The sequence below is a fragment of the Sinohyriopsis cumingii genome, chromosome 5 (assembly GCF_028554795.1).
Source record: "Sinohyriopsis cumingii isolate HCF-2022 chromosome 5, ASM2855479v2, whole genome shotgun sequence".
Taxonomy (NCBI): Eukaryota; Metazoa; Mollusca; class Bivalvia; order Unionida; family Unionidae; genus Sinohyriopsis; species Sinohyriopsis cumingii.
The window spans coordinates 79159868-79185623 of NC_142965.1; the positions used below are offsets into that span (position 1 = coordinate 79159868).

General features: G+C 35.2%; 1 protein-coding gene across 1 annotated transcript in view; it reads left to right on the forward strand.

Annotated features, from left to right (window-relative positions):
• LOC149799562 (uncharacterized) overlaps window positions 1–25756 on the forward strand; it is a 74102-nt gene that overhangs the window by 27509 nt on the left and 20837 nt on the right. Inside the window, exons 7-9 of the mRNA XM_089958891.1 lie at window positions 3781–3914; window positions 16366–17302; window positions 22675–22738. Coding sequence (XP_089815017.1) covers window positions 3781–3914; window positions 16366–17302; window positions 22675–22738 — 1135 coding nt within the window. The remainder of the gene's footprint in view (window positions 1–3780; window positions 3915–16365; window positions 17303–22674; window positions 22739–25756) is intronic.

Consider the following 25756-nt stretch of genomic DNA (forward strand, 5'->3'; position numbering starts at 1 on the left):
TAGTAAGGATACTTTTGTAACCCAAGCTGGTGAAAAGATTGTCACTTGCACTCAAGTGAATGTGTTTTCAAATGATGATTTATATTCATGAGGCACTGTCATACAGTAGACCTGGATATAATTCATTCTTGATTATTTTGCACCCAACACCGTGTCATGCATGAATGGCATCTTCAAGATATCGGTTGACTATTTCCCTCTTGTTTGTGATTTTGTTGGCTCTAGTTGTCAGTCGGATAACATGTTCAAACCTTTGAGCACAACCACACAATTGTTTCTCAATTTATGTCAATGAACAACGTGGTGTGTGGTATTGGACGTAATTGATACACGCTACAGTATGGAAGCCTACGCTACTTATACAGATTTTGTGGATATATTTTATTCTTTAATACTCACGTTGAAAAAAGAAATAAATGATAACACAAGGTTAGTTTCTTTTTATTATCAATTTAGCGTTTTATTTATTTTATTGCAACGTGCAGTGGGCGGGGGCGCAAGCACAAATGCAATACAAATGTTTTCATTTCTTAAGTCTTGGGACATATGACCAAAGTGAAAAAATGTTTCACCATAAGTTCTGAGACAGGAAAAAAAATTATTTTATCGTGTCCAACATATACGGTAAATACAGTACACCACTCCCTCGATAACTCGCGCCCTGATAACTTGCGAACCCGCTTATAACACGGTGTCAGGCATGGATCCCATTTTTTAAACCTGAAAATACCCCAAAAATTTATCCCTATTTCTTGAACTTGAAGAAAATCGCGATCAAAATTTGTAATGGAAACTTTCTTTGATGTGTCACTCGTTTTATCATTGAAAATGGTAGATAGGACCTGGAAATTTTAATCAACACTATGAAATATCAAATTTAAAAATACCTCATACAAATTTTTACATTTTCTTTCCAAACGACATTCCTAGTACACCACAGTTAACGATATGTAAGGAAATTTCTATCAATGAAAATGTCACTTACACCGAGTGGAGGCAGTACTTTAACAAATAAATACAAATTAAATAATTTTTATATCACTTTTAAGTGTAATCGTCATAAATGCAATGTATCCTCTTGTAATTACATGTAAAATGCATCAATCTACCCTAACAGCTATGTCTGCGAGTGTTTCTCTGAGAACCTAATTAAGTGCGGACCATGTTTTGATAACTGAATTGCAGAAATATTTGTTGTATTGTTGCACTGAATTAAAAGTTGGCCTCCTTTGTATTGTCACATTAATTATGTCTTTTGAATAAAAGAAAAGGAGGTGGAATAAATGAAAAGTTAAAAGGCACAAAAATCGGACTAACTTAAAATCTAGCGACCTCGGTCATATGTCGGGTGAACTCAAACACTGTAATAAACGTTATTGTGTATGTAACATAAACTGCCTTAAATTAACCGAAATGAATACTTCGTAAAATATTGAACTTGATTTCACAGATATGGACCATTGTGGGCAAGCGAGGTTCAGATAATTCTTGAACTGGCATTTAGAGATATCCTCAGGGATGACAAGAAATTTCATTATTACTTCCACTCATATCACGACATTAACATTGTACTAACTGAACAACAAAAAATTGAGTTTCGACGTAGACGTGATACGAAATAAATGTCGTGTGTTTTTGCAAAACAGAATCTTGTTTGGTGGTGTATCAACAGTTAGTCTAGTTCCCAAATTATGGACTACCGATTTGGCAAGATACTATTAAATACCACTATGGGCACCAGACTCATCAAGAAAACAAAAAGCAGTGACGTAATACACAGATTTTTCGCGTACACGTCATGGTTGTTCAAACCAGCTGGAACAATCTTTCATATGTTGGATATTTTGAAAAAAAAATGTTATTTAAACTGAATAACGAACAACTTCATTAGAAAAAACGCATTATTAAAAATGATTATTGACATGATTGTAAAATGAGCATTCAGTCATTAAACAGCCCATTTCTGTAATGCCCCCCCCCCCCCCCCCCCCGGGTTTTCTTGATGTCAAAGCAATTTTTATTCTCAATGGTCAGGACAGCATGCAAATATCCGAGCACTTGCAGGCAATTAAAATGAAAATTATGTATTAATTTTCACTTTATTTTCATTTTATTTAGAAACTAAATAAAAGCATATTTATAAAAATTTTAATGTTCTCTTCACCATGGAGATAATCTTGTAACTGCTTTGTGCCTTTAACCTCAAAAACCTTTTTTAAAACCTTGAAAAAAAACCCATCAAATCTAAAATTTCACTTCTAACTCTCAACACTTCACTTTTATGTGGGTAGTACTTAATTTACCTGTAATATTTTAAAATCCAAATGATTATTGTTACAAGTAAAGTGTACTGAATACTGTCATGAAACAGATAAACACAGTACATACCGTATATGCATTTTTAAATGAGAATAGTGGCATAGAATCATAAAAATAGTTGGAATTAACGGAATTTTTGTATAATGGCAAACATTTTGAGTTTTCAGTGTAAGCCCAGATCAATTTTGGTTTTGTATGTCACACTTATAACCCCTACTCAGCTAGAATACAGTTTTTGTTAAAAGGGTTGACTTACAAACAAGTATATATGGAATCCTTTCTAAAATGCTTGTAAAACCTTATAACTGGTGACTTCAGCATTAAGTTTGCATAGACAAAGATAAAAAAAACGTTCACAAATTATAAACATCAATACAAACCGTTTCTTTCTTCTAAATTAACTTTAACAAGATTTACTGTTATTCCTTCACTCCGTCAGCTAAGATGTTTACATCACAGGCTGGTCATATCAGAGTTTAAACCATACTTGACTGCATCTTCAGGTTCTCTGTCATTGTTTATTAAAGCTGATTCAAGATTATACATGAAGTTTTTGATATGGCAGAAGACTTTGATGAAACAATATCCAGTAATGATTTTTTTTATTGTAAAACATATTTACAATTTTTTCTTATAAACAAACAATTAAAAATAATTATACAAGACAGCACTGGCATCAGCTGCAACACTACCGCAACTACAAGATTTATTTCTAAATTATTCCTATTATTATTACAATACATTGCTTTGGTAATGTGATCAAAAATTCAAAAAGTGTCCATGATGGTCTATTACCTCTCCCTATTTTGGGAACATTGGAGGTACCAAGCTGTAACCTTCTATCTGCTATGCAAGACAATACTGAAGATAAGCTTACATGTACAAGATGATATTTATAGTAAAAATCACATGACCCGAATCAAATTGGATAGTACTTGCTGACTTGAGAGAGTGCAAATGGCTGACTGCTGTGTATTGATAGAGAACAATGAGAAAAAAAAATCATGATCTATAAAAACCCAGACCTTCAGATGATGCAGTAATTACTCCAACTTTTGTAATTTGATGATGTGAAATGTGATCATTTAATTGTCTATATTACAGTGCACCCAATTGTTTAAATTGGTGAACAAAAACATTGTGACTTAATGTATGATTCACAATACAAGGTAGTACTTGCATAAACACTCAGAATGCATCATATTTAATTAGAATCAAAATTGTATTGATTTATACTGCGTCCTACAAATGATTAAGAAGTATTTTCATATAGAATGTTCGATAATAGTGAGTTACCATTTATTATTCAGAGGTGAATTTACTTTAATTCATATCTACATTGGACCTGTGGAGCATGACATATATACAGAGGTGGTTTATATATGCAGATGATTGTTAGAAGAGCTGTGTCTCTTAATTGTTTATTATCAGTGATCTTCAAGGCAATTTTCTTTTCAACAGATGTGTTCATTTGGAGCCAGAAAGCACAGTCTGGGAAACAATTTTGGATGCCTATCGTTTGGCAGGAAGCATGATTATGGAAGGGCAGTCTTTATGGACTTGCTCGAGAGGCACCTTCATCCGACTCCTCCAAAGTAAGTTACAGAATGAATGTGACATTTACAGTATTGTTTGTAAACAGTTTTTACACATTCCCTCACCTCCCAAAAAACTACAGCTGATTTTTATACTTGAATTTCTAATAATTTTATTTCTTGGCAGATAAGCAATGTTGAAAAGTATAATTATTTTTTTACTTTCAAATACTCTGGTTTGACAATATAATTTCTTTTGAAGTCAACAAATTTTGCCCTGTACTGTATGGATATGATCGATTATTAAGTGAACCAGAAAAGGGATGTACTGGAATTTTCCATTCTGGATCTGGCTTCTGTTCCACTTTAGTTCTTACCCATTATTAAGTGCTGTATGCTTTTAAAATTTCTCCAGATTGTTCCATTTTAGACAAATCCAGTTTTGCTTTATTGCTAAAGTATTCATTTGTGTATGTTCCTTGAGAGTTTTGGTGGCTCGGTGGTTAAACTTTGGACTTGTGTCAGTGCCAACCCTTAAGAATTTCTGACTCATTTTTATAGATACATTTTGAATTAACTTAGAATTATGACAGTGTTATGTAAGTTTTGGTTTGGTGACATCCTCACAATTGGAACACAGTTTGACCCTTTTGGGTCATTACGTGGAAAGACCAAATGATGGATGTTGTATTTTGAATGAAAATAGAGTCAGAGTCCCAACCTTGCCACATACGTAATGCAGCCTCTAGTTGGTTCCTTCACTGTGTGTTAAACCAATCAGCTTTCACAATTATTCTTCAGGCAGACACAGGTTTGAAGCATGGTCAGACTTGGGCGATAAGCCCTTCAGAAGTTTAAAACCTGGTACACCGAAGAATGTTAGTGTATTATAGAACCAAAAAGAGGTGATCTCTTCACATATTGCAAGGTATTTGACTCTGACATCAGCCACAGTAACAAATATGATGTGCATACACACATCAAGTCATCAAAACACATTAGTAAACAATGGTCACACACAACAAGCAAACAATGTGAAGCTTCTTGGGTATTAGCAGCACATGACACTTGGTGCAGTTCTCCTTTTTCTTGATTATTTAAGGGTCTAGTGATCAACCCAAGGTATGTATAACAGTTATTTTTGAATATTTTTGGATAATTACAGATTTTATTACAGTTTTTTTAATTCAGGTTTGACAACTCTGGACTTTTGGTCATAAGGTCGCTGTTTTGATTCCCAATATCAGATCAGCCTGGATTGGCTACCATGGTATGACCCAGGGCAAGGCATTTTAGTCTGTTTGTCATATTGCAATATCATCTTCAGAGTGTTGTTCTACCATAAAACACTTAAATAAAAAGAGACCAGTGTTAGGGTAATACGTCTCGTATTATTTAGGCTGTCTCAAAAATACATTACCCTAGTGGTTATCAGTGATTTTAGTGCAGATGTCTTCACAAGTCGAAACATTCAATCACCAAAATATGTTGTTTCTGATAAAAATGGATATGTTATCAGAAAAATAAAATTTGATTGCAAGTTATAATTTTTAATTATTGCTTGTGCCAACACTTGAATATTTTATACAGCTAAAAAATAATTCATTAAAAGGGTATAGAAAATGACATGGTAGAATCTGTCTTGATAATTTTATAATAGTGTGACCCTGTGTCCATTGTCCATTGTGTGTCAATGAAGAAATTACTTTTTTTTATAGTTCTTCTGAAAAAAGAAATGTGGGCCAATTATTTTACAAAAGAATTCTGGCATAAAGCGATTTCAGATTTGTACAGATGATTATGTTATGCCATCCATACACAGTTGACATTATTAAAACTAAAATAAATTCTTTAAATAATTTCTTTTTACAAACTGTTGAACAGATTTTGATCAGATATGAGGGAAAGGATCTTGGCAGGAAGACATTGTACAAATGATGCCAATCTGCCATCAGATATGGTTGCTGTTACTACTACAAATAGTAAAGAGCTTTAAATGACTTTATCTCAGAAGCAGAATTTGATCATATTTTGACATAATGCATCCTTGTTGGAAATAGCTGGCAAAATTGTCACTGGCCCAATTGTGTGATGCCAGCCAATTTCATCATGGACTGGGGCAAAAACTGAGTAGCCTTTCCATCAGGCCAGCAGGATTTTTAGTCGTATGGAGGAAATAATCTACAAATTTTATATATTTATGCTGTTAAAAGAAATATTTAGGAGCAAGTAAAAAATAAATAATAATGAATTGTTTCTCATCACCACCCATGAATTTGGGTGATATGAGAGAAGGTAAAAATACCTAGAGTTTAATCTGCGTAGACTAGATGTTTGTAACTCCAAATAAAGACTTATGCATCTATATGATGTCTGACGATACATGCTACTTCTGATTCCCAGCACTGTGGTGAAAATTCAGCAAGCTTCAAACAAGAAGTGAGCTAAAAATGAACTGTAACTGTTCTGCTGCATTCAGATGATGCGTTTGCTTTTGATCCATTTGCAACCATCCTCTGCCGGAACTTATCTTTTTGCAGACCTAATTTTTTTCATGATTAGCTATATGTTGGAAGCCACAGATGTATCTTTGGAGGCTGGGTCTAGTTCTGATTCTGTCATTTAAGAAAGTCAATAGATTGAGATACCCAGCCTCCAGATGAGTTATATATGGATCTGGGTCGGCTGGACCATGGGCATAATTGCCCTGGTCAGTAAATAGTGGCAATGTTATGCTGAATTTAATCAAATTTAATACATTTGACATACCATTATGATATGAATATCTTCTTTTGTTTTGTACATTATAGTCCATTATATCAAAAACCTTACTAAAGGCCGATATTCATATCTATCTGAATTTACTATTGAATCATTGACTACGTCATCTTTCTGTTTGATAGTAAGTAGGATCAGTTGGGTTATGAACATGACCAGTTGTATTTTAAGGTTTGTAGGATTTTTTGGCGAGTTTCGCGTACTGGTTGGAAAAGCTTTTATGTTTGTTATGCTGATATACCATCAGATATGGATGCAGTTAAGATAGTAATATTAAATATGTCACCATTTAAAAAATTGTAAACACTACTTAAAAATTTTAAAAGCAACATTTAAACAACTTTTTCAAAAATGCTGAATAGAAATGGACCAGACTTGACAGATAGGATCCTTGCATGAAGACCTTTTAAGTTTTTCGCAAATGATGCTTATCCACCATCAAATATGACCACTGCTAACCAAATATATAAAAACTCCTCCGAATATGCCAACTAGAATTTGATCAAACTCGTCAGAAAGCATCATGGCTTGAAGACCTTTTGAAAGTTTGCATATTGTGCCTTTTTTAAAAATCAAGATATTGCTGCTGTTACGAAACAAAAAGGAAATCTTTCAGGGACTTCTTCTCAAGAACAACTTAACAGAATTTGACCAAATGTGATGCTAAGTCTCCGGCATACAGGTCTTTCATCTTTGGACATACTAGAGCTGGGTACCATGACAGATTTTGTCCCACTGTATTTCTGAACATACTGTGATGCTTACCATCATATACTGGCAGTTTTATGGGCAGGGGTCTGAACTTTCTTAAACCAGCAAAATATCTTGCGCTGAATTTTAGCTAATGAGACACAGCATGATACCAGATAGAGTAGTGTTTCTTTGCTGTTTTGGTACACTAGTTAGTTAAAAGTAATACATGTAAAATCCATAAAAAGTGTTGTCCATAATGTGTTACATAAGCAACTTATCAATGCAGTTATAAACAAAATCTGGGGAAAGTTCAGATTTGGTACAAGACTTCTAGGTTAGTCATAACTGGGGTCTGGAGCTGTCCACACAAATAAAAAAAGTAAAATGTACTCCCTGAAAATAGGAAAGCCCTTGAAAAGTCCTTGGAGAAGGGCTCTTTTGGTATGTATAAACTTTAGTCAAAAACTATAAAGTGAGCTAAGGCCAACCAAACTAAATTATTTGTTGTACGTCTTCGATGCACACCAATAAAAGATTAATTAAAGGCATTAAAAACATCGCAAATCAGTATTGTCATAATATTAATTAAAATGCTTACAGTATTTGTTGCTTTTATGTTATGAATTAATTTATGGAATTTCATATGTTAAATATTTATCACAAATTATTTTAAATTTATATATTGTATTTGTAGCTTTCAACAAAAATAAGAATTAAAATCCATTAAATCACAACAGTATCAAAAGTATGAGCTTGTCCTGATTTTAATTGCCATCATTATTCCAGATATTGAGACCCTTCATGTTTTTGGACACTGATTCATGAAATGTTCTGACCCATCCCCAAATTCCAGATATTTTTAAAGATACGCTGATCAGAATGCATCTCTTTTTGTTCATTGGTAACAATATTAAACATCATTCTCATTAAGATAATTACTGTTTCTCCCAGTATTGATCAGCACCTACTTGACATACACTGTTAAGCATGGTCTGGTAATGGCTACTTTTGCATGCTGTTAATTAAGGTTATATCAAATTTCAATAAGTCTGTAGAGTGCCTCTATAACTATGACATTGTGTTGCTGAGTTACACTATCAAGAAAACTTGTGCAATATTGGTTCACTTTCCATGCATGGTAGGGAGAAAATGAACAAAATTAAATCATATTCTGACTAATCAAACCAGTTTTGTGGCAGTACTGGTCACAGACCAGAAATACTTGTGGGATGGCCTGTTGTCTGTCATATGCTGTCTTGTCATCAATTAGCAGACCAGAAATACTTGTGGGATGGCCTGTTGTCTGTCATATGCTGTCTTGTCATCCATTAGCAGACCAGAAATACTTGTGGGATGGCCTGTTGTCTGTCATATGCTGTCTTGTCATCCATTAGCAGACCAGAAATACTTGTGGGATGGCCTGTTGTCTGTCATATGCTGTCTTGTCATCAATTAGCAGAAGTTTGTTATTGCTACTTCACCTATACTGTTTGGAGGATTACGATAGAACTTTTCAAATTCAGTCCTCCCAAAACTAAAAATTCTTTTGCCACACCTGACTTGTTTTCATCTGCTTGCCAAGGCAGACATCAGATGGGAGTGGTTTCCTCTTAGAGAGATCAGATCTTCATCATAGATGAATAATTTGCACTTCATTTGTTAGACTTTGTCATATGACGAGCTGGTTGGCACCATTTTATTTGCCTGATCGGTGGCTTGTAGAACTTTAAATTCAGTTTGTTACTCAACCTTGTTATAGAATTTTGTCGTGTAATTGTTCTGTTATTGCATGCTGTAACATCTCATCATTACTCTGAGCATTTTTCATTTATTATAGGTGCCCCCTACACGGTAAGGTTACTGTCATGCCTGACTGATTTCAGCAGTGTTTGTCTTTGTTCAGCTCTCTCTATTCACAGGTGTCAACACAGCTGTCAGGATCAAATGCATGGGTGGAAAATAGTTCAAGTGGCCTTGAAGGCATTTGCTCTACCTATATAGATTATATGGGTTGCAATTCAGGCCATACATAAAAAAAATGCTCTGGTCCAAGCAGGTAAATCAGGCAAATGAAAGAATTAAGTGCCGCTGCTGCCACCATTGACATCTTCCTTTTCTCACAGTCCCTGAAGGTGGAAAGCTCACTCATTCAGAAGAAAATGTGGCTGTCCAGGCATCATCAGCTTCTCAGATAACAGTGTTAGCCACATGCAAACCCAGGTCACATTAAACATAACAGCCACTAATGACATGGTATGGTTGCCCATCTGGACCAATAGAAAATATAACATCTGCACATACAAACCCCAGTACATGGACCACACAAGTTCTGGCACAGCCTGGAACTGTTCTTTTGACTTCCAGGATTAGGTGTAATGAGTCATATTTTTCAGTAAGTTGCAGTTCTGGGTCAAGACTGATATTGCCCAGTACCACCTGGTCTGTACAGACACGTGGCAGCGTAGTCAGTTTGTCACCTCCTATAGACCCTGGTACTTACTGTGGTAATAATTCCCACGATAGCCAGCTTTAGACCATGTCTTTGGTTCTGGTTAAGCCATTACTGGGAATGGGGAATGGTGATATATTTTCCTTTTGTATCCAGTCCACAGTACAACAACTGTAGCATTCCATCAGAGCATAGACTGCCAGACCAGTTCTGAGGTTTTCTACCTGCTTGTAGAAACACCAATATTGGCTATGGTGATCATTCCGTCCATGGCAGGTACCATAAATTTAGCTGCCCTTCAGACCATGTCTTCAGCTCTGGCACACCCGTGACCTGTACCGTTTACTGCTGATGTACTGTTTTCCCCATGGTTAACCCATTTCCAGTTCCAAAATGCCTACATTATCTGACTGCCTTGCTTAGTCCCATCTCCTTCATGGACACCCACATAACCAGCACCAGATTTGGTGAACCTTTCTCCTACTTTTTTCAGTAACAGACCCGTGGAAGCATCAGGGACTGGCACTGAACAGGTTCGTCACCTGCCTCAGAATGTTAAAACCTTCTTTACATATGTACTGGAGAACCTTTCAGCATGTAACAGCCAGTTTACAACATTGTAGTGATTGGCTCAATGCTGTGGTAGGCCATGATGACAACATTTCAGCAACCTGAACAGAGCCTAGACAAGGAGTAAGTCTCTTGTCTCATAATAGGTTAGCTGAATGCTTGTCCTCCATAGCAGCATCCATTAATGTTTAGCTTTTGAAAAGAGATGCATTCTTATCACAGTCCACGTGGTTAAATGATCCAGACCTGCTAAGCCTTCGGATTTGACTGAACATCTTATTGAAATGATCCTTAAATTATGGATGTAAGGAGCCATAAATATGAAAGTATGATTGTTGTGGCCAAATCTGGATATTGACTTGTCTAGTTTTGGTCCAGATCTGGGTTTTCTTAATAAGTTAAGTAAAATTAATGATTGAATCATTAGGAGTTCGCAGGAGTTCAGATGCATTTTTTCATGCAGAAGGTGTTCATAATCAAGTTTTTGCTTTGAGGTTGTAGCACTATCTAGAAATATTTTTCAGCAAGCAAAATCATGTTTGAAGGTGAAAGGGACTAACAGCCCCTTAAAAGACAGTCGGCACAGAAGTATAAAAAGTAATATTCATTTTCTTGGTTGATCATGGAAAGAAAGCAATTATATCTAATGAGAAGACTGTTGACATCCATTACAACAAAACCCCACTGGGATCTTAATCCAGTCATTGTGTTCTCTGGACTCGAATGTGCTGACTGGATCTGCCAGTCAGGCTCATTGTTATACTGGACTCAAATGTGCTGACTGGATCTGCCAGTTAGGCTCATTGTCATACTGGACTGAAATGTGCTGACTGGATCTGCCAGTTAGGCTCATTGTCATACTGGACTGAAATGTGCTGACTGGATCTGCCAGTTAGGCTCATTGTCATACTGGACTGAAATGTGCTGACTGGATCTGACAGGCAGGGTCATTGTCATACTGGACTGAAATGTGCTGACTGGATCTGCCAGTTAGGCTCATTGTCATACTGGACTGAAATGTGCTGACTGGATCTGACAGGCAGGCTCATTGTCATACTGGACTCAAATATGCTGACTGGATCTGCCAGTTAGGCTCATTGTCATACTGGACTGAAAGGTGCTGACTGGATCTGCAGTCAGTCTCATTGTCATACTGGACTGAAATGTGCTGACTGGATCTGACAGGCAGGCTCATTGTCATACCGGACTCAAATGTGCTGACTGGATCTGACAGTTAACATTGAATAGTAAATTGACCATTCTGTCAAAAAACTGAATACTGGTTTTGCTTCCAAAGCCAGAGATGTTGAACTTGCACACATGACTTGAATCAAGCAAGCCTTCAGAAAGAAACATTTGTCAGAAAAAGTGGTTGATATAATTGATTGGGCATGAAGACCCACCAATTTAAAATTGAAGTTTTGAGTTTTCTTCCACTTATGTGAGCAGAAAAGTGTCTCCACCTTTAAAACTCAAAGATGGTGAGCTCCTATGGCTCTTTGAGGGAAGTTAGCTGCCATCACAGTCAAGGGTTACCATTCCATGAATTCAGACACATTGCATCATCATGGAAGAGAGGAGACAGGCCTGAACAAAAACCTCACTTACCCTGTGAATTTTGACTTATCTTAGTCAAAGTCTCAGGCCCTTTGTCTGAAATATAATCTTCTTATGGGTTTTGACATGGTTAAGTATGACCTTTGAACTGCTGTCCAAAACCTCCATGGCTTGCCTCTCGTTCAAAAGCTGCTTCCTAGTCATTGTATCTACAGCTCACAGAGTCAGCGTGATAGGTGCCTTGTTGGTTGACCCAAACTATCTGCGGCTTCATTGTGATTGTTTAGTTTCTTTCGTGATAGTTCTTATTTCATTTTTAGGAACAATTTCCTGCTCATGGGGAGTTGGATCCTTTGCCTTTAAACTGCCGTCTTTTTGGGATCTTTCATCCCAAGGGCATCTGCAGAAGCCTACCAGTGTTCAGAAGTGAGACCTAAAGTTAACTGAGCTGATCAGAAGAGGAAGATCTTGCTTGAAGGAAGGGATTATGTTTACACTCAAATCCTGTCTTCTGGGATATTATAGTTTATCCATACAGCCTTCAACTGCAGTCAGATTAAGTTTACATGCCTCTCAGTTCATGTGGTTATGGTGGTCTCCACAAGCATAGCATTTGAGCACAACTGCTTCCTGACTGACGTCATCCATGCAGTGGGATGTCGGTTAGAGATAACAATCTCTAGCATTTACCGAGAGATTTTTATTCCAAAGAGCTTAGTTTGATCTAGTTGGACCAATATTAGCAAAGCAACAGGTTGACTTTCGGGGTCATTCACCAGCTTTGCATTAATGCATGTTTCTCTACTGCTGCTCAATTTGCAGAAATGAAAAATTGTTTTTTTTATTGATGTCCATGCATAAACGCTTTCCCATATCTCACACTACTTGAAGTTGCTTCATGTACATTAGGAGACCAAAGATGGCCAACTCCAGAGTAAGGATTTGTAACTTCTTCTTTCTTTGACCTTTTTTCTATCATTATATGATCAGTTAACATATTTTTGAAGAAAAACCAATTTTAAGAATAAAATATGTTTCTTTGATAATACTTACCTGATCATAAAATGTACACCCCCTCCAAATCCCTACCTGCTGTTATATGTTTGGAAAAGGATGCACATCTGATCAAATAGTAACTAATAGCACAGGGTGATGATTGATGATATATGGTGTGCCAATTCCTCATAAGAAAGGAGGACCACTCTCATCTTACTTTGGCAAGCAGAGAGTCTTTTAGTACTTTCTGTGAAGAAGCCAAACGATGCTACATCTTTTTAGCTTGGCAGAGCTTGATGTAGCAAATGTACTAATGTATTATGATGGTCAAGTACTATAGAAAAAACATTTTACTCATAGATTTACAGAGAGTAGATTTAGTTCTATAGCATCTATTTTATAGCAGATTTTATAATTCTGTAGTGTTAGAAAGTCTTCAGTCAGTTAGGAATGAAGAAATAAATGGCTGTGCTCTGGCAGACATTTTAGCACATGGTCGGGCAACAAAATTTACAATAACTTCAGCATTGATAACATTGAGTTTTTAATGCCCCTCCATGACTCTTGAAGGGTATGGCTACAACTTTTATGTGCAAACAACTTTGTTTAGTTTACTGCCTGTAAATGTTTATAAAATAGGTAACAGTGTAAAAGACAGGGTTCCCACACTATCGGGAAGAACTTGGGAGAAATGATAATTGTTTTCATGACAGTGAAAAATCCTTGAATTTCACAAATACTGATGAAAGTCAGGAAAACTCCAGGAATTTTCCGCCCAAAAGAATCATGTAATTCAGTCATAAATAAACTGATCGTGAGTTTTTATCAAGTTCTAACCAGAATATTCGGAGGGTGCAGTATGGATCATTTGGGTGCTTGCAATAAACATATATACTGAGTAAATCCAAACGCTCAGTGGATTAGATTCATCTAATAGACTTTTATTTTCAAAGTCAGCTTGATATCCGTATCTTTCCTTACATGGAAGGTATGAAAACCAGCCTAGCATCACAAGAGGCCAAGATGATGGTGGCAAAGCATAGCCGCTTACCGGATGATCTAGCAAACTGTAAACGTTGTTAGATTGAGTGATACATGCATGAAATTGATATGAAAATTACTTTTTTTTTCTCAGAAATTGTGACTTATAATCGTTATGTCTTTAATCTGCAGAAGGACAAAATAAAACTACGACGTTGATGAAATGTGACCTGGTACTCGCGATTTGCATTGCTAATCACCTGAGTATGCAGATCTTAACAACCCACATTTTCAAATATTGTAGAGAAAAAAATAATACAAAAATATTAAACAGAAGTTGTATACTGGTTGTAATAAAAATACAAAAGCGAAAGAAAGAACATTTTCCATATTTATATATTCCAAGAACAACTTCATGAGTTTTGTTGTATCATGTGACTACCATGTTGACATGTGCTCTCTGCTTGATAAATCAGACTGGCCAGAATGCTGGTTTTTACAAAAAGTATCAGACTTTCATTTAATATAATTGAATTTCTGTACAGTACAACAACATTAAAAAGGAGTTTGTTGTTGATATCATGTGGCTATTGGACTTATGATTTCGTCGTTTGAGATTTGTGAAGTCATGTGACTAGTAATGCAAATGGTGAGTACAGGGTCAGGTTTCATCAATGCCATAGTTTCGTCTAGTCTGTCAGCGGATTAAAGACATGATTATAATACTTGATATTTCTGAGAAAACAAATCATTTTCCTATCGATTTCATACAGGTATAAGTTAATATAACATATTTAAAAATTTTCTTGGCCCACTGGTAAGCGACTACTATATGTCGCTACTGCACAGTGGCAGCGAATTCCAAATTTTTGATATGCAACTGACCTCACACACAAACGTCCAAATATGAAAAATGGGTTGGGGAATATTTGGAGAAAAACCCAGATTAAAACATGGACTGTTAATCGTTTTAAGCCAAATTTGTTGTCAAAATTGTTGAATCTCAGAGTTGAAATGAGAAACAGTCGTCCCTTGTATTACATATTAAATATGATACAAGCCCCTGTATCAATAGAGGTTTGGGGACTGGTTTAACAAATTACAAGAAGACAAGTTGATTTTACAGAAAATTCAGTCCTTGTTGTACAACAGTATATAATTTTGAAGGTATTTTTGTCAAAATTTAATTCAACCCTTTTGAAAATGTTTTTTAAATGATGGATTTTTAACCAGATCGTCTTTAGGAGATTTGGTTGTTTGAAAACTCTGGTTTGAGATTTCATTGGCACAGATAAATTCAGGGTTAAACACTTTTTGCTACAAGACAAGATTCTAATTATTTGCATTTATTGTTTTTTTATATACTGTAATATAGGAAACTAATTTATGTTTATTATGTTGTTCCCACTTAGCAACATAATGCAGGTCAGCAAAATAAAGTTAGAATTTTTATTCTGTACATTGAAATGACTTTACATGCCATTTTATAGGAATATATCAAACTTGTTTTACGTGATACATTTTGTGGTTTTGTACATGATCATCTTTTCTGACTTAGATCTTTTGGAGAGTCTTGAAATAGAAACATCTTTAGATTTAGAAAATGCATGTTTTGTAATCTAAAATGTTCTTTAATTCCATTAGTGATGGTCATATTTGAAACTTGAAAAAATTAATTTCATCCTGGAAAAACCCTAGAAATGACCTGGAAATTTATCTTTAGAAAGCGTGGGAACCATGAAAAGAACATGCACATGGTAATGTGGTACATGTACATGTATTGGCTGAAGTGCATGACCAGGTAGTTTGTCAAATTGCATCATCGATTTTGCCCAACATATACATTAATATTGCAGTACAAAACAATATTGTGACAGTTCTAAGCATGTTTTGCCTAAATTGTCAGATATATCAAATGATGAAATGTCTTGCTAACCGAATCCAGTCATAATAAAAGTAAAAGATGTACAGAAAATGAAACATTTGCAAGGCAAGGTATGGCGTGCACATTGACAATGATGTTCCTCAAAATAGCTGTGAGCTGTAAGCCTAATGGGCAGATCTAGGGAAAAGTTATTTTGCATTATGTCTGTACACATTCATAAATTTGGGTAAACATTGCAGTCTTACTGAAGGTACACTGTCTTACTGTTATATTTACTTCTTGTGTTTTTTTCTTCTTTTTTTCTTCATCAGTTAAATTGCAGATTTTAGATTTTGACTTCATATAGTTTTATGTCCATTTGCTTATAATTCAGATAACAATGACTGAAAGATATATATGCAGTAATTTGCTTTAGGTGCTGGCTTGACAACAAGTAAACTCAGCACATCTAAATACACAAGAGAAAATCTCATATTAACATTTGTCATCATTATCCTATTGTAGTCTGATGATAGCTACATAACTACACATAGTTCATCACAGCAAATCTGTTACTGTATATGCCCAACATCAGTGACAAATATTCATTTCTTTTGTTCTAGGAAGTTGTGTGTGGAGTCAAATCTTCCAAAGGAGAATCATACTGCATCGAATTCAAAGGATCCTTATGAATTTAATCTAGTAGACAACACAAGTACTGCCATGCATTCTGTTAATTCTGTGATAAATTCATCCATTAAAAACACTGTTCCAGTGAAACCCAAACAATCAAAATGTAACACAAGCAATAGAACTATTTCTCGAGAGGGTTCCATATCTTTATCTCACAGTCCTGTGGCCTTGAGTAATGTCTTGAACAATGGCAGTGGGAATCTCGTTGATGGTAATTCTTTGAAAAGACGTCGGAGCAGTGGTAGTTCTGTGGCAACTAGTCCCACAAGTACTCAGCCAACAGGGTTGCATGTTAATACAAATGTTATCAACAGTATTCCAACAATGACAGGTAATACAATGGCCTCTGGTCCATTTACAATAACGATACCAAATATGAGCCTTGGGGGCCAGGCCATAGGGCATATTAATGCCACCCTGCAGGCCACAACAGGGAAAACAGGCAAAAATCATGTGATTAAGGACCAAGTGGGATTACTTGTGACTGGTTTTCCCCCGGAAGCCATTCTGAATGGCCAGTATGTAAACCTAACAGCAGCTAACTTGAGTGAACTTCAGTCTCAACAAATAACGCTGGATGAAAAGACATTACAGCAGGCTCATGTCATTGGTACTAATAACAAAACTGCACACCAGGCCAAGTTAGTGAATATAGATACATTAAGAACAATTCCGAAGAACAGTGTATTAACAGCAGTGTCGCATAATGCCTTGCTGTTAGAAGGTGGACTTCAACATGGCACTGTTCTAGCACCTGTTTCCATAACAGCAGTTTCAGGAAATGCGTCAGTTGTGACGATAGGTAACTCATTGGTGTCCAACTCTCAACAAAGTCCTGCCTCCACACCAAGTCCTCTCATTAGATCAGTAAGTAGTTTATTTTCTACATGTAGATAAACTTATGCTAGACTACCAATAATGTGTTTTTCATCTGTCCTTGGGGTCAACAGATGATTCAGTATACGTAGACTCACATGGTTTTTCTCGACAGCCAGTAGATTGCAGAAATGTCTACCTACTTTATCCTATGTATCATGGCTACATTTTAATGCTTTACTACTGTATTTCATGATGTATAACATGAGCTAATTTTTGAATCCTGAATGAACTTAGAGCTGTCCTATAATGTATTTGATATCCTATATTTTAAACTGTTGACGATCTCAGTTTTTCATCATAAAACAGCTGTTAGTCTCTGTGTCATAATGTCTGTGTCAAAGGTAATTTATCTGTATAGAACATTGTAATTACTGCGATTATTGTAATTGAACTGGTGTTCTAATATTGGTGCCTTTCAAACAGAAAGTAGTTTATTTGTATTCATGTACTGGTAGGTACTCAAAAATGTGACAACTGTGAGTATAAATTTTAAAGAACTGAAAGAAATAGGTGCTGAAAAGAAATTCAACAAACTCATTTTGCATATGGAAAAATGTAATTATTTTATTCTTTGAAGTCCTTTCAGTCCAAAAGGAATGGTAATATCTCAAAGGCAAGTCCCATTAAGTTGACAGTAAAACATTAAGCCAACAAATATAAATGCATTGACGATAATAGATGCCATGTACAGGCTGTGGTTATGTTAAGCATATTCTTTATTCTCTGTGGTCTTTAATAAGTTTTGGATAAGGTAATCCGAGCACAAGATAAACTCTTATCCATTACATGATATAAACAACTCGTTAACTGCTGGTGCCATGGTTGTAGGTGAATTTTGATGATATTACCAAATTTGAATAGTCCTTGTGTATAGACACAAAGACACAGTGATCCCATTCAAGAGTGCTCTCAAAACTCACTTATTTCGACTGCAAGAACAAACTTAAAGACCTAATAATGTTTCCTACCTTAAATATTCTCAGCATGTTTTTTTTAATATGTTTTCTAATTTCACGGTGTTTGTTTTTGTAATCATATCATTATGTTTTTTATCTTATAGATGTTGTCTAATGTTGTAAAGCACTTAGAGCTTCTAAAGATTAGGCGCTATACAAAGTCCTCATTATTATTATTATTATTTGAGCATTTGTGCATCAACATTGCACATAAGTTACGAAAATTTGCCATTCCATGACAGTTTTTCAGAAATTTCCACAACTCTTGTTAGCTCACAAACCCAGGTGCCATGTTTGTGCATCAGGAGGTAGTACCCAACTTCCGAGCTCTGAAGCATCAAGGACATTTAAGATTCACTAAAGTGGAATGTATTACAGAAAAGTAGATAGATACAGCTCTGCAATGATACCAACTACATGTAATCTGGACTTTCTACTTGCATTACAAAATACATAGAGAAAATCACATTTGGAGACCAGAATTAATTTTTTTACACAAACAATTCGCCCATTGTCGGAATTGGATTTTGTATCCAGATTTTCTACTTTTTGGCCACAGATGTAAGGCAGATCAGTCTGAACTGCACACAAACCTTTGTAAAAATAGGATAAGTTGGGGATCTGGAGTAAGAAATGGCTAGGACCCAAAAATGATGGATTCATTAGGCAAAAAAAAAAAGAAAGAAAAAAAAGTACTTTTACCATTTTACACATGTATGAGTGAACTAGCCAATAAAAAACATTTCTATCACAACTAGGCATCAGGCTAGACAGAAATTTCTCGGAAGGAGATTGGTTTTGATGTATTCAGAAGTAGCCCTGAAAATGTGTTTCCTACTCGCATTTCAGGCAAAAAAGACACAAATCTCCAGGGGTACATCAAACAATATGGCAGTTTGACCTTAGACTTGATATATTATAAAAACTTAAAGAGATTTCTCTATTAAGTGAATGTCTGTTTATATTTATATGTGAGAGAGATTGATGGAACAATAACATTGTGCTGGTGCATTAGATTGTGTACCTTGAAAGCAGTATTTTTTTTTGTAGCTGTTATTGCGTGTTATGTTGGCAACGGATAGAGACTTAGAAGTTACATTGTGATTGTAATCTTTTAATGACATCATGGTTGTGGTCATCATTGTGTTTATTGTAAGCAACAGGTCAGATTCCATCGTCAGTTAGTTCCTCTGAGTAAACAGTTCTTTCTAATTATGTCCCAGTGCTAGACATCACTGTAAACTGCCACACTGCAGACATTGTAGCAATATGACTGAAAAATTGTTAAAGCTATATTAAAAGTCCAATTCTCATACACACACACACACACACACACACACGTCATTTAAAAGAGTCAGACTAAAACTGCCAGATTAGTGAATATTAACACTCCTTACATTCTATTAATTTAAATTAAATCATAAAAAAATAAATTAATAAATGCAGAAAATATTTATTAGATAAACAGTGATTTAATGTCCAAATATTTTTGTTTATGGTAATATCTGTTCATAACAATGCAGTATTTTTATGTACAGCTTCAAAGTCAACATGGCATTGTGCGATGAGTAAGTTACTTGATTGAGTCTCTGAACAAAAACTACATGAATATGTAATATGAAGTGATTTTATTTATGCCATTGTGGATTATAAGCATGATTTTCTTAATAATTAAGATATTAGTTTTGTTTAGTTGCACAGCAAGATACTTAATATTTAATGAGGTGTCAGAGTTACGTGGGTTGGTGGCATTAGTGCCATAGTCCTTGATCAGATTGACACAGAATTTTGTTTCTTTGTTCTACAGTAAAATGTGCAGCCCCTTCAAAATAGGCATAAAAAGATGCTTGTTAGACATAAAAACATTTGACATCATATAGGATATGGAAATATATTTATTAGTGAAAATGAATTGTTCTGCATATTTCAGGATAATAAAATTTCTTTGGGGAAAAAATAAATGTTTGGAAAACTCAGTACACTGTGGGATGATAAGGTGTTAGAGTTTAGGTCAAGTCATGCAAATTGTTAAGATTAATTATTGGGTCCCTTATAGCTATATTTAGTTATTTTTCCTCTAATTTTCATGTGATTGTCTTAGTTTTCCAGATTGTCTGTCATGATATTGGCATCTTACGTGTCATACTGATATGATACAGACAATATCAATGGGCTATTGATTTCATGGGATGTGCTAACTACTTACAATAATAGTTCCACTTGGGGTTAAAAAAAAGTATTGTAATAAATGATTGGCCAGTTTCCTGTTTTGTCACAAATATTTAATTCTTATTTAGTGTTTCAGAAGAATCTACGTCCTTGGACTTCGGATGACTTTTTACATTATTTGAGTTTGGATAGGTTGACAGATACTCAAATCTCCATCAGTTACTATGATTAATGTATAGATTTGGTGTATCATGCTTGTTTACATCCTTGATTATTTATTTAAACATGCATTTGATTTGCTGCATCAGCACCTGCTGACCATTATTAGCATGCTTAACAAGCAAGCAGGACATTGTGTATTAGGAAAATTACATCACCTATCGATGAGTGCTCTGCATGGTATCTTCACCAGAATTAAACGGCCATAATCATTTTAAAGATGTTTAAAATAATGACTACATCTCCTGAGGACAGTGAAACATGGGTAAGCTGAATAATTCCTGTGGAAGCATAATGCATATATGTGTGGTGTTAGTGTTGTCTACTATGATGTATAGTGTGATGGACTCGGTCAGTTGTGACAGTTTAACAGTCTATTTAATTGACTTTGTTCATTTTTATTCTTATTATTTGGGTATTTTGTATCTGTCCATCACAGTAATTAATATTTCCATGGTATTAAGACATGTGTCTACTACATTTTGACAAGTATATTGAAAAAAATCAAATTATGTATTTAAATTATACTCCTAAAAAGTTAAATTTGTGTAGGAAAATTTATCATCAGCATCAAGTAAATTTTGTGTTTGAAAAATCCATAAATATTATCCTTGATTTAATGTATTTATGGTACATTATGACAAAAAAAAATACCCTGAAATTGCTGAGAAAATATATATATATCTTGTTCAATACAAGTTCCAATCCAGCAACAAATTCAAATTCACTGCTATGGCAGAATCAAGTATCTTTCTTGAGAAAAGTCCTAAACGGAATTTCAAGTTTGGGAATACTTTCTTTAATTTAAATCAGTAATTAACGTTATCAGTTTAGTCCAGTATTTTCTTTGTCTTGCAAATAAAATTTAGGATAAAAATTGGTTAAATAAAATTTATGTTGTAACAAATGATGAATCACGTGTAACTAAGTTCATCAACTGTTATATTAGTAAAGAATTAGTTGCCAGAAGGCAACCAGGTAAGTAATGCAGATGATGTCCCATACAGGCATTTGATAGAATTAAATTGTTTATTTGTGTTTGTTTTGATGATTCTCTGAATGTAAGATATTGAAGTTTTACTTAATTTTATTTAGGTAAAATAATGAAAGATTTTTTTAAGCCATAATTACACATACTTTATTACATGCACAGATCACAGTAGTTACCAGTGGTAGCCATGCAACTAAATGCCACAGTCATTCACAATCACAACTTGAAATTTTCTGCATTGTGCCTAATTTTTGGCAATCTTTAGAATGGTTTTCTTGGGTTGACCATGAACCATCTGAATCAGTGCTTATAAATAGAATTAGTGCTTATAAATAAAAACATTCTTGAAGGCTGACACAAAAAGTATTTTCAGTGTTCAATTACTTGATCAAAATAAATACTTCTTAGCCCCAAATTTGACTGCACAACTAATGTTTTTGAGTCATAGTCCTTCTGTCACTTACTCTAGAAGTAACCTATTTGATCTGTTTGTCTCATAGTTTATAATGCAGGACCAGATGATGTTTGCATTATTCTTACTAACTATATATCAACAGAGTTTCCCATACAGATAGTACTGAAATCTATGAATTATTGAAATGTTGAATTTCTTAAAATTTTGTTCTCATACTTTTTTTTTTCTGTCTGGTTTACATTAACTCCCTAGGAATGCATTTCTAATAATGATGTCTACAGGTGGCATACAGTATATATATATATATATATATATATATATATATATATATATATATATATATATATATATATATATATATGTTTTACAAGTCCACTTTAGACAGAATAGATTCTGATCTACTGGTACATAATGCATAGGCTTATCAGGGTCTCTGTTGTTGATTCTACTGATTACTGCTTAGAAAAATGCATAGACCGAGGTCTACCATCCATTAGGTAATGGCAGATCTGGGTCTAAGCAGTTTGCAGTTGTACTGAACTTATAAGTGAGTATATGTGGTACACTCTGTGGCAAATAAATCCATATAATGTGTTTTTGTCTCCAACAGGGATCTATTAGTCCACAAGTCTCGACATCACCACTGCCAAATGGAGTTGTGCCATCCCCATCAGGTAATTATTCATTTAATAGTAGGTCTTAAGATCTTTTGACATGTCATTATTCTGTAACAAACTCATATGAATGAGTGAAATTAGTTTGTTATAAACAGAACTGTGTAAAATGACAAAAGCTTTAACAGAAAATGAGATAAGGGAATATAAATGCCATCTAGCTGATTTAGAAGGAAACTTGTTGAAATGGCATATATGGTTTAGTAATAGTGTGTTGTTGTTGTTGTAGGGATTAACGCCATTTTGCAGCACACGATAGGCTATACATGGTGGCCAGTATTAATGGTGGAGGAAGAACCCGGGAAAACCACAGATAGAACCACTGACCCACGAGAAGCTACTGGCAAGCTTTCTCACATACCCACATTGGCTGAATACAAGACTCGAGCCCACACAGACAGAGGTGAGATGGCAGTGATCTGTAATGGAGAGCACTTTAGACCACTCGGCTGCTTGGGGCATCAGTAGTAGTGTGACTGTGGATGAAAAGCTCAAAGGTCAGGGTATTGTGGCTGCATTTCTTATGGTGAGTGTGTTGCATCTGGTCTGTTGAAACTCCATTGAAAGTACAGGATAGAATAGCTGTAACATGCTTACTTTGTACTGTCGCTTTTCAGGGTTCATTGCCCAGTTCAGGCACATGCAGTTACTATGTAGTTATCCATCAAGATCATTGATTTCTCTGTTGAATACATTCCCTTATCACATTATTGGTAGAAATAACTCCTACCTCTTGAATACAGTCCTTTGAGCAAGACAAACAGTTTGTTTCCTATCTATATTCTATATAGACCAGGTGAAGAAACTCTTTAATTTTACCTCTTCTTACCACTAATATCTGGCTACCCATCAACCCATTTACCAGTTTAGACTTTTGCTGCAGTTTGATAAACATTGTCCCACATTGTCTCTACAGATCCAGCAAAATCAGCATTACCCATCCATCAAGAAGTGTAGTAAAATATTGTGAGTTGCGGTTCCCACAAAGATATATGAACTTTTTTGAGAGCTTTATTTTTCTAACCTGGCAAGTCGCACAGGATATCCTCAACAAGTGCAGGCTGTAATTGTGTACTGTGAACACTGGTTAAATTTTCTCATAATGTTTCCTGTTAATGCTGTTGACATTTTTGGGTTATGTCCCATATTTTGCTGTTGACATTTTTGGGTTATGTCCCATATTTTGCTGTTGACATTTTTGGGTTATGTCCCATATTTTGCTGTTCATTATCTTTTCAGAAAATGATCACGACAAAGTGTGCAAAATGGAAAAAGTTAAATGTCAGTGAGAATGATGACAAGACTTGCCTCACTTGTACAAAATTGAAAGCACCATGTATTGTTTGTAGCTCTTGGTTTGGGAAAAAATCAGAATGCAAGAGATAGAAAGGTGAAGCTGAAGTCACATCTGAAGAATTTAATGGCTCCTGATGCTACCAGGCTGTACTAGTCACATGCATTGCTAGAGCCATACTTGAGGAGTGTTTCAGGAGACAGCATAGCAGTTGCTAGTGTTGATGAAGTTTTGCACCATCATTCATTATGTCCTTCAAAATACTGGTTTGGATTTGTCTGGAGATTTTGTTCCCACAAATTTGAGCATGTCAGAGCATGGCACTAAGTCCTTCAAGTTTGGTGCATGGGGTATGAAACTGATCAAGTTTGTTGTCTGCTACAGTCTCCTCATGCTGCCTTTTCCATGTGCTAGCCTTTCTTTTCCTAGTATTCCATACTGCTATACTAATCATTGCGCAAAGTGCAGTGAAGGACTTGCGTTTGTGAACATTCTTTTCCATAACGGTAAAATATTTTTATAAGAAATAGGAAATTAATAATTAGTTCATAAACAAACACCATACCCATGTAAAACCCGAGAACTAAGTGCAGTAGGCCTACAATGGTAACAAGTAACTTTTATTTTTAAAACAATTAAAGCTGAACGCATGTACAGTTTCATACCCTTTCAATTTCCAGCTAATAAAGCGGACAATATTTACTGGTCAACTGATTGCGCCTAATAACACTGGCAAGCCCAGCAAACATGTTGGTGGCTTTTGTTTTTTGATGTTTATTAAACTGTGAGAATCTTTTGTCAACCACCGCATTGTCTGCTGCTTGGTTGTGTATGCAGTTAAAGAAAAAACTCATGTTGGCTATTGTTTGAGCAATGATTGTATACAGAATTAATTGAAGACAATCACAAAAATGACTTACTAGCTTTACTTATGGACCAGTAATAAGTAACATTTCTGATAATGTTTATTTTGGCATAACTCTTCAAGAACCTGGTGATGTTGTTAAATTTCAGAAGCTACGGCACGATCGTATTACATTAAAATTCATACGCAAACTCTCCCCCAAAATGATCGTAAACGTTTTACACACTATTTTTCGTACTTAAAAAAAAAAATCCCGGTATGAGAAAAATACACATACATGTATTTAAAATTTCAATAACCATGCCACGATCATATTAAATTCAAATTCTTATACGATCTCTTCCCCATAATGGTAATAAATTTTTTATACACTATTTCATGTACTTTGAAGAATTTTTTTTTCTTTCATGTGTGAATAAGTATACGAAATTTTGACAGCCATGCCACGACTGCATTATATCCGAATTCATGTTATAGCGGGGCGCGTTACATTGGGGTTGCACAGTACTGGCCAGCAATCTTGTCATTTTTTTAGGACTGTAGGTCATAGACCAGAAGAGCCAATGGGATGGTCTATTGTACATTGTCATCCATCCATCCATCCATTCATTAGCATGCTTGCTATCACTATCCTCATAAACTACTTGGAGGATTTTCATGAAACTTGATACACACATTCATCCCATAGTCTAGTTGATCCAAAATGAAAATGGTGCTGCTCAGACAGGCAATATGGCCACCACAGTGACCATCTTGGAAATGTTTCTTTTATTGCTACTTCTCCTGAATGGATGGTAATATCAGCATGGGATTTTCACTGAAAGACTTCTTATGCTGTCAGGTTGTCTTGAATGAAAAT